The sequence below is a fragment of the Lampetra fluviatilis genome, chromosome 37 (assembly GCF_964198595.1).
Source record: "Lampetra fluviatilis chromosome 37, kcLamFluv1.1, whole genome shotgun sequence".
Classification (NCBI taxonomy): domain Eukaryota; kingdom Metazoa; phylum Chordata; class Hyperoartia; order Petromyzontiformes; family Petromyzontidae; genus Lampetra; species Lampetra fluviatilis.
The window spans coordinates 9,419,202-9,434,497 of NC_136311.1; the positions used below are offsets into that span (position 1 = coordinate 9,419,202).

The window sequence follows — 15,296 nt, forward strand, 5'->3', positions numbered from 1 at the left end:
AAATATGTTCATTTTAAATTGTGCATCGGTAACTCAGCTTGGCAGACGTATATTGTTTTCACAGAAATTAAGGATCGTCAGTATATTATATTATTTGCTGCCAGTGTTACTAGGGGGCTATAAGCATAGTGTATGGTATTGGTAAGAAGATAACATCCTCGGCCAATAGGATTCCGCATAAATCTGGGAGTTCTCTCTTCCCAGAGGTCAAGCTGGCCTTGAAGTAGCTGCCTCGGCTCATGCTTGCGAAACCCGATCGCTTGTTGGTGCTATCAGGGCCCCCTGTTTATCGGATCAATAGCAATTGGGTTTCTGGGAAGTGCAGGCCTCTCAAGGTTATCATTCCCTGAACTGTGGTGCACACGTACAGTTAAGTGATGGATTATGCATTATATTTCAACCAGTTATACCACATTTGGGCCCAGTCCCGTTGTGTTGTGGTGTGTACCCAAGTACTGAATGCAATATCTATCCATCCCACAAGTCCCCTGCAGACATCGGTGGGCTTTGCCTGGCAGGATGGGGATGGTTTCGTTTTATTTGTGTGTGTGCGTGTTGGGTGATTGTTTACCTTTCTTGTACTTTGCACCACTATCGTGTTTTTGTCCTGTTTGTTGTTGTAACTGTCTTACCCGCTGCTCAGAGGTCGCAACCGGGTACCCGATACCCGTACCTTACCCAATACCCGGCTACCCGTACCCGGCCGGGTACGGGTACGGGTAGCCGTTTGCGACCCTGGTGCGGCCGGGTACGGGTACGGGTAGGCCGTGAGTCACTGGTGAGTAACCGTTTGTCACTCATTTCGGGTAGGATACGGGTACGGGTAGGGAACGGGTACCCGTACCCGGCCGGGTACGGGTACGGGTACCCATTTGCGATCCCGGTGCGGCCGGGTACGGTTACGGGTAAGGAATCAAAACCCGTTTGCGACCTCTGCCGCTGCTACTAGACATCTGTGAAAAAGAGCTTTCTAGTTCATTATATTTGTCCAGTGTAAATAAATATTCTGATTTTGCAGTTCTTTTTTTGTGAAACCAATGCTCAAATGGCATCCGTAGACCTCTGTCTCTATCGCTCTCGAAGTCGCTGCGAGCAAAGCCGGAAAACGACTGGTTCCCCTTCTGCCTGCCGATTTAAACATTTTATAAATACAGCCTCTGCCGGCCTGGTCTAAGTCCAGTTTTAAGTATAGAAACTAAAATTTGTACAGGTCCACAGCGATTCACATTGTCTGGACAGGGTTACAAGTTCATAAAAATTTTTTTTTTTTTGGGTTAGATCGTGTAAGTATAAATATGTTGTTAACTCGCCACCACCCGACGCAGCCAATTAGTAATGTCACGTTAACAGAACGGGCCAATATTTAGTTACTACGTCAACCCACCGTCGTGTTGGAGAGTAAAGCCACAACATTTACAATTTGAGTAGCGTGCCGTTGCGCTGGTAATTACACCCAGCATCATCAGGTAATGTTGCCCGAATTGTGACGAGATCCACCTGCTTACGATCTTAAATTGAGAAAGGAAACGTCATCACGGTGAGCCAAACTGGTGCGGAGAGCAGAGAGGGGGTTTATTGTGGTTACATAACAATAGATTTCTAATCGCAGTTAATTAGTATGTGATGCCTTTACGGGGCACACAATTGTAAGGTGTATTACTTTAATAATACGATTCCAAGCAGCACAGGGTTTGCAAGCTTGGTCAACTCGGGCTTTTTCACGAAGTCGATCAAGATTAAACGACGTCGTCGCCCCCCCTGGCTCGGCAATTTCTAACGTAGGGCTTATTTGGATGGGTGACTGTGAAATCTTGCGAGCTGGAGGTTTTGTTGAGCATGCCACCACTGCGGGGGATGATAAAAAAATGGGTTTCCACCTCATGGCAAAGTCACAACTGTGGCCCCTATGGGGAGAGGATCTCCGACCCGATTGACTTTTGCAAATTGAGACTATTCTTCTTGGTTCTTTCGGTAAAGTCACGTAGAATGGAAAGAATAAAATAATAAAAATAAAGCGTAAAAAAAAGTTTCATAATATAATTTTTTATTATTTTTTTATTATTTCCATTCTACGTGACTTTACCGAAAGAACCAAGAAGATGAATCCCTGCAGTCGCGAAAGCTTTAAATCGAAATTTAGACTATTCTTGTCTCTTGACTTTTTACCTGGTTATACAAAAAAATAAACTTGAGCCGACTTACTGCAATGGACATGTGGACTTTTACATCGCTGGCTCAGAACAGAGAGGAACGCCGTATCTGTGGGCAGAGAAAGAATCTCGACTCAACGTCACGGATTGAAGGGCCTCCCCACGCCTTTGCCGGCGTGGCCACAATCCACCTCGCATTTGCATAGCGGATAATTGTGTTGCTCCATCGCCACGGTGGACGTTTGTACTCTCTGTCGCGTTTTCCCCCTTGGCCGCCCAGCTTTTGTTAATTGATTAATGTTGGCTCCCTTCCTTAGCCCTCCTTGGTAATGCATAGAAGGTTCAGTATCCATGTATCTTAGAGTATTCAGACCCAAGCCTAGGTCAGACATGGCCTGTTGGTGCTTAATTCACACCCTATAGATCTTGCTTTGTGAGCTGTCTAAAGGGCAACCAATTTTAAGGTACAGCCATTCACCCTCCACACCGAAATGTATGCTCCGTAGTATACGGCACACAAAGAGCACGCCACAAAGGCCTGAAGCGGCACAGCAGTGTGAAAAGATGCACGCTCGGAATGGCTTCAAGAGACCATTAGGAGGAACACATATAGGACAAACAAGAACCTGACACATTGTAACCACGATTCATAAAATAAATAAATGCATAAAAACAATAATGAATGTAGGGCGGGTGAGGCTGCCACGGGGGCAGGTCTTGGGCGACTGAATGGGTCAGTGCAGTGGGACCTGTAGAATGCGTGCAAAGCCCCCTTTTTTGTTTTACTGTTCTCTACTCCGCCGGTGGGAAGTCTTAACTCCGGATGATTTCACAAGCGCTTGCAGAATGCCGCCTGCACTCGGCAATACGGGAAATGACGTCCTTTTTTTTTCATTTAAAGCGGGGGTTTGTTTTTCTCTGCACCTACGGGGGAGTAAAGTGCCACTTTAGGCATTAGTTGTGTGCCCGCGTCTTCCGTGCCCGGTTCGCATAAATTGAAAGATGGCTTTCCGTGGAGTGCTCATTAATTTTCAAGTCCTACGACTGTCCACATATATTGCTCTTATCAACCAGATTTGTAACTGTATTACCGTTACGATTAATAATACATTACACAGCGCACACATTAACAACAACAGAATCTCAACGCATTCATTATTAACACTGCCTTGTATCGTAAAAATGTCTATTATTTTAGCTTAATCTGAAGAAAGGCCACTGGCCTACAATGTTAGCCTATTAAATGCATTACCGTTCCATTCGGGCAGCGATGTTCGGGACAAATGTGGCGTGCTTTGTGCGTGTTCGTGCGTGTTCGTGCATCGCCGCCGACAGCAGGTGAGACTTGGGCCGCGTGGTCGTTCTCCCCCTCGCAGCAGCGACGGCTTCCAGGTCTCATTTCCAGGCGTGGAAATCGAAACTTGGTGAACAGCAACTGCGGCCGCCCCCCTCCCCCCCCATCACGCCCACTGGGCGATATCATGTGCTTGCCCATCTCGAGGGCTGCTGCAGCAGGCGTCTGGTTAAAGTAATGAATTCATTTTTTCCTGATTTGAAGCTTTCATGACTGCAGGAATCCATTTGGTTATTTGGGTAAAGTCACGTAGGTAGAAATAAAATTAATTCAATCACGACGTTTCGGGCGCAACACAAGCGTCCGTCATCAGGTGGGACAACCACAGCAATAAACAATTGCTGAAGAGGGCGAAAGGGCTGCTGTGACAAGAGGCTATATAGGTAAGAGAGGGGGGGGAGGAGCCAGGGAGGAGAGACAGAGAGGGGGGTGTGGGGTAGGGAACTAATTTTTTGCTTAAGGTAATCGAATAAAAAATATACTTAATTGCATATTGCTTGGATTAATAAACAGACCATATATCACCACGTATCACGAGCCACCGTGTCACACCGGGTGTGCACTTGGTTGAGTTAACCGCAGCCTGGAGGCAGCGTACCCAGTGGCCTCATATTTTTTAAATAGTTGCCGATTTAACTGATCAATAATTTTCGCATTTGCTCATCTCCAAACTTGAGATCTCTTCTCTGCATAGTTATGCACTTGCACCACTTGGACCAGACATTGCGTACAGATAACCTGCTAAATAAAGCCTGCTAACACGTCGGCTTTCGCGACCTCGATTATCCGCAAGAGGTTTTTGGGTTAGATCACGTGAATATAAATGTGTCGTTAAACCTGTCACCACCCGATACAGCCAGTGTAGTAAGGTTTGTCACGTAAACAAAACCTGCCAATTCGTGACTAGTTCAGCACACCCGGCGTGTTAGAGGGTAAACCCACAACATCTACAATTCGAGTACAGTGACGTTTCGCCCGTAATTGCAACCGGTATCAGGCGACAGCCAGAGTTGTCGGAGAAATCCTCCTTCAGCCAAATCCTCACGAGGTCAGCTCGCATCTAGAAGAGTGTGCCCATGCTGCACACGGATATGCTTTTCTCTTTCCATCGCTGATTTTTGCATCAAAGGAAAACGTCAAAAGGCGTGGAATCCTGACTTTCACTAATAGTCAAAATCACGATTGGTTACACGTGCTCACGTGACTGTATTCCTCGCATTCCCGCGCTGGCCGCTCCTGTTAAACGGATATGCGTAAGCGCAGCCGTTAAATGAGCTTCTTTTTTGCGGTCTGCAACCCAGTGTGATCTGTGTGACAGCCACGTGTGCCACACGTCCGCTGCTCTGCCATTGCTACTGTGCAAGAAGGAAAAACGATTCTGGATTCAAATTAAAAGACATATTTGTGCCGGGTATTTTATTTGAGGGCACAGCCACAGGGCAAGGAAGTCTTGAGTGCACGCATATAAGTGGTATAAACCCCCTAGACATGCGCGCACGTTTTCAATGGCATTCTTTTTACAAAAAATACATTAACATTTCAACGTCACTTTTTTTCCCAAGCAAAGATGATCAAACAAAAAAGTAATACAAAAAGAAAATCGGAAACCCTTTTTTTCTTTCGTGAGTGTTGGCGAATGCCTCAAGCTTCACTTTGATAGGCACACTTATAATTGAGAAATCGTAAAAGTTCCAACCGAATGTGGAGCCACGGAAGCACCTCGGGCAGCTTTTAAAGTGACGGTATTCTTGTTAAGGAGAGCCGGGGCGCGCTCATCATGTCGGTGCCAGGGAATTAAATTGGCAGATGGACAACGAATTCTGCACGGCGTTCCGACATGCTTCATCCGCTGATGGGAGCCGTTGCATTTGCGGGAAATATTTGCCTTTGTCATTTGGTAGGTACCTTTGTGCGTGTGTGCTCCGGTCAAGTACGCCGGTACACTGCGTCGGGTTTGTACAAATAGCAGTTGATGCATTTTTGGCCGTTGTGAAGGCGTTTGAGAACACATTTTTGAAAAATACGTTTTGCCTATGAATCCACGGTAGACAAAAACCGAGGACGGTGTGCTGCCGAGTTCCGAGAGGACGAATCTGGTCAATGAAAATACCTCCAGCTCCTGTTCGCCAATAAGAAAGTTGCGTTTTGTTCAGAAAACACGTCCAACCCTGGCAGACGATGACACGGGATCTGCTTGCATTGCAACAGCGCCGGGGTAAATCCGCTCCAAATTTTCTCTGGCAGCTGTGGGAATTGCACCCCAGGACTCTGTACCAGCAGCCTTCCCGTTGAGCACGCCACCACGCTGCAAACCTGCCCAGCCAAACTTTGTCGGGTCAATCGACAAAGCGGCGTGGCGTGGCGTGGGGTCAGGGCTGTTGAGATGTGTTTTTTTTTAAGGGATTAACGCGGTGGCCATTATAAAGCGCCAAAGGCGGGAAGCTTTTAATTAAAGAAATAAAATAATAAAAGAGACGGACGCAGCTGTGACGGCTGACGCGGCACAGCGGGGCTGTGGCTGGTGACCGGATTATGCAGACGGCGTCTGGAGGAGCCCTCCCCACCACCGCCCCCCCCCACCTTCTAGACGGTTGCCCCCCCCACTACCCACTCCCCCGTCGCGTCAATCCGCAGGCTCTCCTCGGCATCGCACGCTGCCGCCCGCTCCCACCGCCACCCGGCCCCGTTCCCCCCAGTCCCCCCCCCCTCCGGCACCGCACGGGCGACGTGAAATAATCTTGCCGTGGATTTCCTCGTTGCATTCTTCGCGACGTGTTTACGCGGTGGCAGCAGCACGGCCGGGTGTAAGCAGTCGAGTGCCTTGGGAGGACTGCCCCCGTACCCTCGGGTTAATTGCCTCTTTCTTGCGCTTGTTTAAGTTATCTCATTTTATAATTGGCAACTTGCATAGTCCATTGTCCGTTAATAACAAATATTAGGTTTTTTTTTATCTTGCGCCCTTTACGCCGGAGCGTCTCGCAGCGCTTTATTCACAAATTGAGAGTCCGAATTGTTTTTTTTGGGGGGGCCCACTGCATTTCTGCTAAAATTCGGCGGAGAAATGGCCAAATTGGTGCTTGACGACACTGACTCTGTCGTTTTATCGCTTATAAATTTCAACAAAAAACGCCCTTTGTTTTTTTTGCCCCACACACGATTAAGATCCTCCAATGTTTATTGTTTCCCCCCCCTACCTGCTGAGTGTCATTTTCAGTGTCTTTTATACGCAGCAGGGTCACTGCCCCCCCTCCCCCTTAACTAAAGAGCCTGCCAAAAGGCCACAGAATCGTGTGGTTTGCCACACCATACCGCCCACCCCTCCTATCCCCCCGCGTATCTCACTCCGCCACTTACCGTTGTGTGCAGAACGCGACACTTGCCCGCGCTCAATGTTTCTACCCCTGACGCCGCTACGCCGCTGACTAACGCGGGAAGCACATTCTCAGCCATGCATAGCTGCGGATGTCGTCGGCCGTGCTAGAAAGCGTACACTTATAAGAGGGGGGAAAACATTCGCAAGTCAGAGACGTTGCGTTGGCCGCGAAGACAAGTAAAGTGGGTTTCGGCAGAACAAGTCGTTAAGATGGAATGACGGCGAGTGATCGAGGCTAACAAAGGAGTGACGGTGAAAGGCGCAAACTCGCCCCAAAGGGGATGTCCACCGCAGAGGTGCAGCAATGAAATCGGCTCATGTGCAGCAGCTGATGCTACTTCAGCTTGATGGTTTAGGTGCGATACATTGATGAACACCACCATCATTGTCATCATCAGAGATGCTCTACCCACTGCTGGATGAAGGCCCTCGCCATGCCAACGGCATCACCCTCGCGGTCCTGCGATGCCACAATCCATCTCACTCGTGCACACGAGCTGATGGGCATCCTCTTGGGCTCGTTCTTTCCGTTGGCTGTAATTCAATCGCCAGTTTCATCCATCGGCCAGCATATCCCTTCCAGCAATGTTCCCTGCCCAGGCCCATTAACTCACCTTAACTATAAATGTCTCTTAATTTCCATTTGTTCTCCGATTCACGTGCACCTATTTCTGCGTCTCGGTATAATTGGAAGCTTCCTTGGACGCTTCAGCTTTTAATCCATCTCATTTGTCGGTGTCCACGTTCCTGGTCGGTACGCTATCGCGAGTGCTCCGAACAGCGTGGGGCGGACTCTGTAAGCGAAGCAGTTCAATTGAGCAGGGCATGAATCTGCCCAACATAGACGGCTCCCTGCTGGGAGAGTGCACTGTCGCGTCCGTGTGGAACCGCGGGTGCTGCACGTGAGAGCCAGGCGAGGTGTCCCCAGCGCGATGTGCGAATTACGCCAGCGGTCTTTGTGCATTTGTTGGAGGTGTCGCGCGTGTCGGGTGAAATGTGCGGCCAGCAACCCCGCTGATTTTTAGAGTGCACTCTCCTGTCTCTCTCTTTTATCCCAGGTGGTACACGTGCATGCTGGGTAAAAAGTGCAGTCTGGCACCGTTGAAGGAGGAGCTACGGAGATGCGGGGTGAGTGTAAATTTTTTTTTTGCAAAATAACAAGTGTTGTCTTCATTCGTTAAGCACCTCATTTGCATCGCCTATTTGCGGTCCGCGCTCTGGCGGTTGCTCTCATTACCGCGTTGTTGTCTTCACGCTACTGCCCAAAGACGGAGGTGCTCGATCGAGTCATCGCTCTGCCGCTTGTCTCTCACATTTTACGCGATTGCGAACTCTTCACACATTTTACCTTTGCCGTGCTCTGGCATTGCAAGCGCGCACAAATAAAAAAAAACCAATTGATCGGAATTTCATCCAGCAGCGCGGTCAAACGACGCTTAGTATTTTCCTACAACGCTCGGTAGGTTACCATCGCTGGATGCAACCGCAAGTATTGCACACAACACATGGCACAGACTCACCCCTCCTTACTTTACCTGCCCGTGCTCTCATTATTATTCCAAGTTGAATTGAGCATTACAGACCCAATGTGTCACGCAACATATTTGATAATTGCCGCGCACGACGGAACGCGCCGCTCTTGTTCTTCGGGCCGTACTCCCTAAGAGCAAAATCAATTCGTACATAAAGTATAGATTTGGCGACCAGGGCCGTGTCATTGTTGGGGTGGGGAGGGGCGAGGGGAGGGGCGAGGGGAGTGCAGGTAAGGGCAGAGGCAGCTGCACTTCGATAGGAGCCTGCTGAGGGATATGAGAAATCAAACTGTGACCACCAGCTGCTCTGCACCCTTTTAGAAGTCTCTTCATGTCCTTTATTCAATCGCCCCATTCCACTTCATCATAACCATTGGCCGTGATCCACCTACTGTTGGATGAAGGCCTCCCTGATCTTGTGATACAATGGTGCGTCCAGTTCTTGCACTACCATTGCATTGAGGATGTCCCCACAGGGTTGTATATTCCCCTCCCCTTTGGCCGCCAATCCCATCTTTTGGTATCGACCAACGGCAATCGTCCTTTCTCGCCATGTGTCCTGCCCAAGCCCGTGCACTTTTTTTGCATATCAATCAATCAAGTCTTTCTATTGCACTATTTCGTGCAAAGGATGCCATTCAAAGTGCTGTAAAGATTAAATAAAAAACATTGTTAATAGGCCTGCGATCCATGTGTTCGTCTTTGTCGTGTTGTGCAGTTGCAAGGCTGCACCTCTCCGTAGTTCATTGAGCGCTTTTGGCACCAGGAGCTCTGACTCAAGTGCACCATCAGGAACTGATTTCTCTTCGCCGGAAAAAGCAATGTTAGGCCTGGGATGCGTGAATTATTTTGGAATAGAGATCCGCATTTTGCAGGACTGTGAGGTATTGCGATGGCTCTCGGGAGCCATCGTGTACAGCAGTCGATCGATCTTGGCTGATGATGTGGTGAAAGAGATGTGCGGAACATTCCTTCACTAAATTTAAGCTTCTTGGTTCTTTCGGTAAAGTCACGTAGAAGGGAAGTTATAAAATAATAAAAATAAAACATAATAAAATAATTCTCACGACGTTTCGGCCACAACGCAAGCAGCCGTCCTCAGGTGAAACCAGGTCTGTCGAGGCGACAGCGTATATATATGCTCCAAGCACGTGTGCTGTTTCATTCAGACGCTGTCGCCTCGACAGACCTGGTTTCACCTGAGGACGGCTGCTTGCGTTGTGGCCGAAACGTCGTGAGAATTATTTTATTATGTTTTATTTTTATTATTTTATTACTTCCCTTCTACGTGACTTTACCGAAAGAACCAAGAAGATGAATCCCTGCAGTCACGAAAGCTTTAAATCGAAATTTAAATTTAAGCTTCCATCTCTGTGATGCGTTACGCTTGCATCTTCCTCTCCAAGGGCTCACATTTATCAATTGCCAATCTACCGTTTTGCTTCTATCGTGTCCCCAGTTGCTTGCTTGTGACATCTGTAATCGTGCACGTGTTGCATTCTCTGATTGCTCTTGCTATTTATCCTTTTGATATTGTGTGCTTTCACCTAATTTGTTCTCTGCTTCTTAACCTTTCCCTCACTTTCAATGGCCTTTCTAGTACTGTGCTCGTAATTGAATCGATGAAAGTGGGCATACCCATTTTGTCTCGTTGTTTCTCTTGGCATTTTCGTGTTTTGCTTACCCACATGTAGACACGTGGTTTTCAGTCCATTGCGGGATGAGGCCCTGCCCATTCTGCGTGTGATTATTTTGGGGGTTTGTTTGACTTTACTTCTTTCTAGATTTGAAGCTTTCGTGACTGCAAGGATTCATACTCTTAGTTCTTTCCGTAAAGTCACTTGATACAGATATTTTGCTGTGACAGTTTCACCTGAAGATGGAAGCTTGTGTTGCCTCCGAAACGTCATGATTTTATTGTTTTTATTTTTAATTAATTTTAATTTCACTTTTTTACCTACATGACTTTACCGAAAGAACTAAGAGTATGACTTTACTTCACCACGCTGGTTCGTGCTGGCTGGTGAAGGTGGGCAACATAGACACAATAGCATAGAAACACGGTACAGCGCTGGATTTTGCTGCATTGTCACCTGCTGCCTTACAGCGTAGCCCGGCAAGCCCTACTACAATCTGTGCGTGGTGTTCCCCCCCCATCCAAGCACGATCCAGGCTCTCAACCCTGCTGGGCTTCCGCGGTCTGATGGGATTTTGGTGCGTTCCGGCTGATTTCGTCGTAGTCGGTCGAAAGTTGGCTACTTCCTCACCTTGATTTTTTGAAGTTGCATACCATTCACTTTATTTTATTCACTATATTTTATTTTTATTATTATTCTATCTACGTGACTTTACCGAAAGAACCAAAGAATTTGAATTTGCCTATGATAAGCTTCTACCTCTCTGGCTAATGCTGCAGTGCATCTTGTATCGTGCCAGACTGAAACGTCTCTCGCAGCTGAGGTTTGGCTGTTTAGTTTTCTCACGCGACATAAGCTCTAGGTATTTGTGATTTTATTTCTGCTTTTTTTCCTTCCTTCTATCAAAATCTGATTTTAAATACGGATGTTGTCGGTGTTCGAGAAACCTTTCTTAAATCGGCCTTGCTCGTGAACACATTTAAAATAAGGCTATTAAGAAATTGATGTGGAATTCTATTCAAGGGTGCAAAAAACAGCACAATCCTTTCTTCAAACCTGGCAGTGTGCGTGAAATGTTACGATTGCGGTGTCATTGCAGCCGTCTTGTCAAATTGGCTCTGTGAATAGTTAATCTAAGGCAAAGTTATCACAATCAGTTTTAACGCGGCCTTTGATTGCTCTGGTTACAAGTCTCTGCGTGCGCTATTTGATGGCCTCTGTGTGAGTATTTTCAAGGTTGCTCGTGTCCTCATCCGAGTTGAAGCCAATTCCCAGCCCCCGTAGCCTGGAATGGGTTTTTTGCAGGATTTTTGAAGGTTAGGCATATCTTATAGCACTCACCACATGGTTTATATCATTGTATGCCAGTGTATAGGCTAAATTCAGAGTAATGTATTCATTCATTACATTACCTGCATTCCTAAATGCTTAGTAATGCTGTGGACACCTTTAACGAAGCTTGCGGGACATCCCTCTGTGTACAATTCCACAACCAATTTCACCACTTTGAGATTTATTCATTTCATTATTGAATAATTACTATTTACATAGTTTTCTATACAACTCGGCCGAAGATGGATGCAAAATTGAGCCATTTTTGGAAGGACTGGATCAACCAGGTAAAGTGTTAACTGTTGTGTTAGCCGACTCTCTGAGTTGCATTACATTTCTACATTTTGTTAAGTTTTATATCTTAGCCTCCTTGTCACATTTCTTTTCTGTCTTTCACCAAAGCCCTCTTTGAATTGTATCCCCACCCTCTCGCCCCTTTGCGGCCTCCCCCCCCCCCCTCTATATAATGCCTCGTCACAGAGGCATGTTTCTTTCTTTCACCTGCGGACGATCGCTTGTTGTTGCGATCGAAACGTCGTGATCTATTATTTATAACTTTACCGAAAGAACCTAAGAGTATGAATTCCTGCAGTCACGAAAGCTTCTAATCAAGATAAATAATAAACGCTACGGTTACCACGACTACATTTAATAAAATTCCCGACTTTTTCATAATTCTAGACACCCTTAATGAAGCCAGTGGGAGATTCCTCTGTGCAAAATTGCCATAACGGCCACACAAAGAAAAACTTGACAGCACACGCAATATCCTTGACACTGTTACTCCAGTCTGTAGCCATGCCATGTTGACCGGCTTCGATTGTGATGGGAATTTTACCCCAGTTGTGATTTTGGTTTATAAAAGTGGCGAACAGCACCGATGGCCAGACGACTCACAGGCGCACGGAGGCAGAGTGACAAAATCAATAATGGGGGATGCAGCGATAAGGCAGCTCTCTCTCTCTCTGCCGTTTCGTCAAACTCAGGGATATTTCAAAATCTGTTGTTAGGTGGCTGGGCCCCACAAGCGGTTCGCTTTGTAGCCTTTTAGTGTGTGAATGGCTGTCAGTGTGGTAGCAAGGCATGCATCGGCTGATGCATCTTCTGGTCATCTCGGTCAGCCAACCCCTCGCACCTGGGTCTGACCCGTAACCTCTTCAGCGAGCCTTCGACACTTCACGTGGCCTCAAAGTGCACACAGCCTGGCACAAGCGCCGTAGTGATGTCACCGCCACGTAGTGACGAATGGCAGTTGTTGTAAGGCGTGTACTGGTTTGACCCCCCTCTCCAGCGGCGATTCAATGAATTGTCAGAATTTAAGGGTCATTAGTATTCTCACATGAACTCTTTTGTTTGTACAATCTTTTTTTATTGCTCCCTTAGTATAATTGTAACATCGTAAAATGTAGTTAATTGATGCTTGTATCGTTAGTGTAATAATCAGTTTTAATCGACAAATTAATCAATCGTGAACCAGTAGAAGTCGACGCCTAATCAAGTGGCAGTGTACATTTGCACGCACTGCACTCGCGAAAATTAGGCCCAAGTATTTAATTGTCGTGTGTGTTTGTTTCATTTTCATATTTTCACTCGAAGGTTGTTGTTGGTTTCAATCGATTCATCAAATCCTTTGCGGCGGGTGAGAACGGCCACCATCACAACATGTCTTTTTAGCAGGGAGGATCTGGTGAAAAACGTGGTGTGGTGGGGGGGGGGCGATAGGGTGGTGGGAGCTTTACGTGCACATTGTGCTGATATTTGCACGTAGGAGATTTTGCTTAAATAATTACCGACGGGGGTTCGCCAGTCCCATACGTTGCCCCTGGTGAGGAAGCGAATGCACGCCCGCAGGCGCACTTTGTATGGATTCTCTGCGCAGGCAAACCCCATTTGAGAGCTGGCTGTGCTACGATACTGGCACGACAAAAGGTGCGTTCACTAAGAACACCTCCCAAAAGTGAATCTTCTCTTAATCATTGCACGCGTGTGTGGCCACGGTTAACGTCAGAGGAAAGCAATATCTGAACTGATTTTTGGGGCCTTTTCTCGGTTCACTTTGCTTTAAATGCGTACCTGATCCAGGATTTTCCCCAACAGTTTGTGAGAGGCTAAATGGGGGGGGGGGGTCGTTTTATGTGTGCATCCTTAACAGATGTTTTTGTGTTAGATGGCATGAATATGAATGTGGTGTTAAACCCGCCACCACCCGACCAAAAGCCAATTAGTAAGGTCCGTCACATAAACTAAACATGCCAGTACTACTATTAGTAGTACTAGTAAATAATTGGCTTGTTTTGTTTACATACTAGCAGTACTAGTAACCAATTGGCATGTTTTTTTTACGCGACAAACCTTACTTATTGGCTGTCAGGTGGTGGCGCGTTTAACGACACATTTACATTTTCGCGATCTAACCCAAAAACTTCTATCATGGATAATATTGGCCGTGAAAGCCTAAGTGTTAAACTTGTGTGGATGTTTGTGTGTTTGTGTGTGCATGCATGTTTGTGTGTGTGTGTGTGCGTGCGGTAGTGTAGCGGTTAGCGCGCTGCGCTATGAACCTGGCGACCCGGGTTCGATTCCCGCTCATGGCAAACACCAATGACGATTATCTGAACCGGTCCTGGGCCTCCTCTAGGTCGACTCAGCCTTAAATGAGTACCTGGTGCGGTGTGTAAACATCGCCACTGGGGAGACAAAGGCGGTCGGGCGTGGTGCTGGCCACCCACCCCCTCGTTCGTATACCGTTCCGGCCTTCATAGGTGCTTCCTAACAGCACTTGCCCCTACAGTCTGTTAAGGCTATATGGGGGATCTTTATCTTTGTGTGCGTGCATGTTTTTGTGTGTAATTGTGTGCATGTGTTTTTTTTGCGTGTGTCATGTTTGTGTGTTTTGTTTGGGCAGGTGCCACGAATAACCACCACCACGTTCTGCCAAGGTCGCACTATGCGCTGGGCCCTCGCCTGGAGCTTCCACCACAACCTCGCCGTGCCGGTCAGAGCCCCCTCCCCCTCCGTGTTCCCACCTGCTCCTCCTCCTCCCCCTTCTAAGTTGTCTTGTGGTTGTTGTTGTTTGACTTGCATCCCACTGGGATTTTTGCACACAGCGTTGGTGTACGGTGTTTTTTCTGCAATATTTTTGCTGTCTTTTCTTGGATTTTCTGTTTGCACTTAGTCACATATTCACTTTAAGATGTTTTTTGTTCATGTTTTTGTTTTTTGTTTGTTGCGGTTGCACCCGATTCAAGAGCTGAATGGCTCACAGGGCTATACCTAATAAATGAACTTGAACCCCTCACTCAAGCTTTGTTTTGTTCTCCCTTTGGTTTGAGAACATTCGCTAGGGCAGGAAACCCCGGTGTTCAGCTGGTGGGGGATCTCTTTGCTCACGTTTCAGCTGTAATTTTATGCGTGTGGATTTTGACCTGTTCTCTCTCCGTTTCGACTTGCTGCGAAAGCACGGCGGTTTGCGAAGGCGCGTCGGCGTCGTCGACGTCGTTCCGTGTGACCCCGTGGTGACGAAGCCGGGGTTTAATCGTGGCTCCGTGCTGCTGTCCCCCCCCCCTGCACAGTCGCCCCCTGTCAAGCGGCGGAAGCTGGACAATCAGAAAAAGCCGATCACGTTCTTCGTTGCCGCCGCCGGCGCCGCCGCCGCAGCCGGCAACACGGGGGAGCAGCTGGCCGCTCGCGACGTGCCGCGCCCCAGTCCGGTGGAGCGAGTCGCCGTGCATCTTGAGACGCTCCTCGCCGAGTTGAAGGTAACGTCGTTCGCCGTGTGTTGAACCTGCGGGTTTTTTTGTTGTTTTGTCGTCGGCGAACGTATTAGTAGTATTCATCCTTTTTGGCGTATTGAATCTTTTCGAAGTTTCAGGTACGTCTGTTCTTGGGCTCGTCGTGATGTGCACAAATCACTAATGT

At 47.5% G+C, this 15,296-nt stretch overlaps 1 protein-coding gene across 1 annotated transcript in view; it reads left to right on the forward strand.

Moving 5' to 3' along the window:
- METTL16 (methyltransferase 16, RNA N6-adenosine) overlaps positions 1 to 15,296 on the forward strand; it is a 47,733-nt gene that overhangs the window by 27,590 nt on the left and 4,847 nt on the right. The window contains exons 7-9 of the mRNA XM_078873800.1: positions 7,936 to 8,005; positions 14,284 to 14,373; positions 14,951 to 15,136. Coding sequence (XP_078729926.1) covers positions 7,936 to 8,005; positions 14,284 to 14,373; positions 14,951 to 15,136 — 346 coding nt within the window. The remainder of the gene's footprint in view (positions 1 to 7,935; positions 8,006 to 14,283; positions 14,374 to 14,950; positions 15,137 to 15,296) is intronic.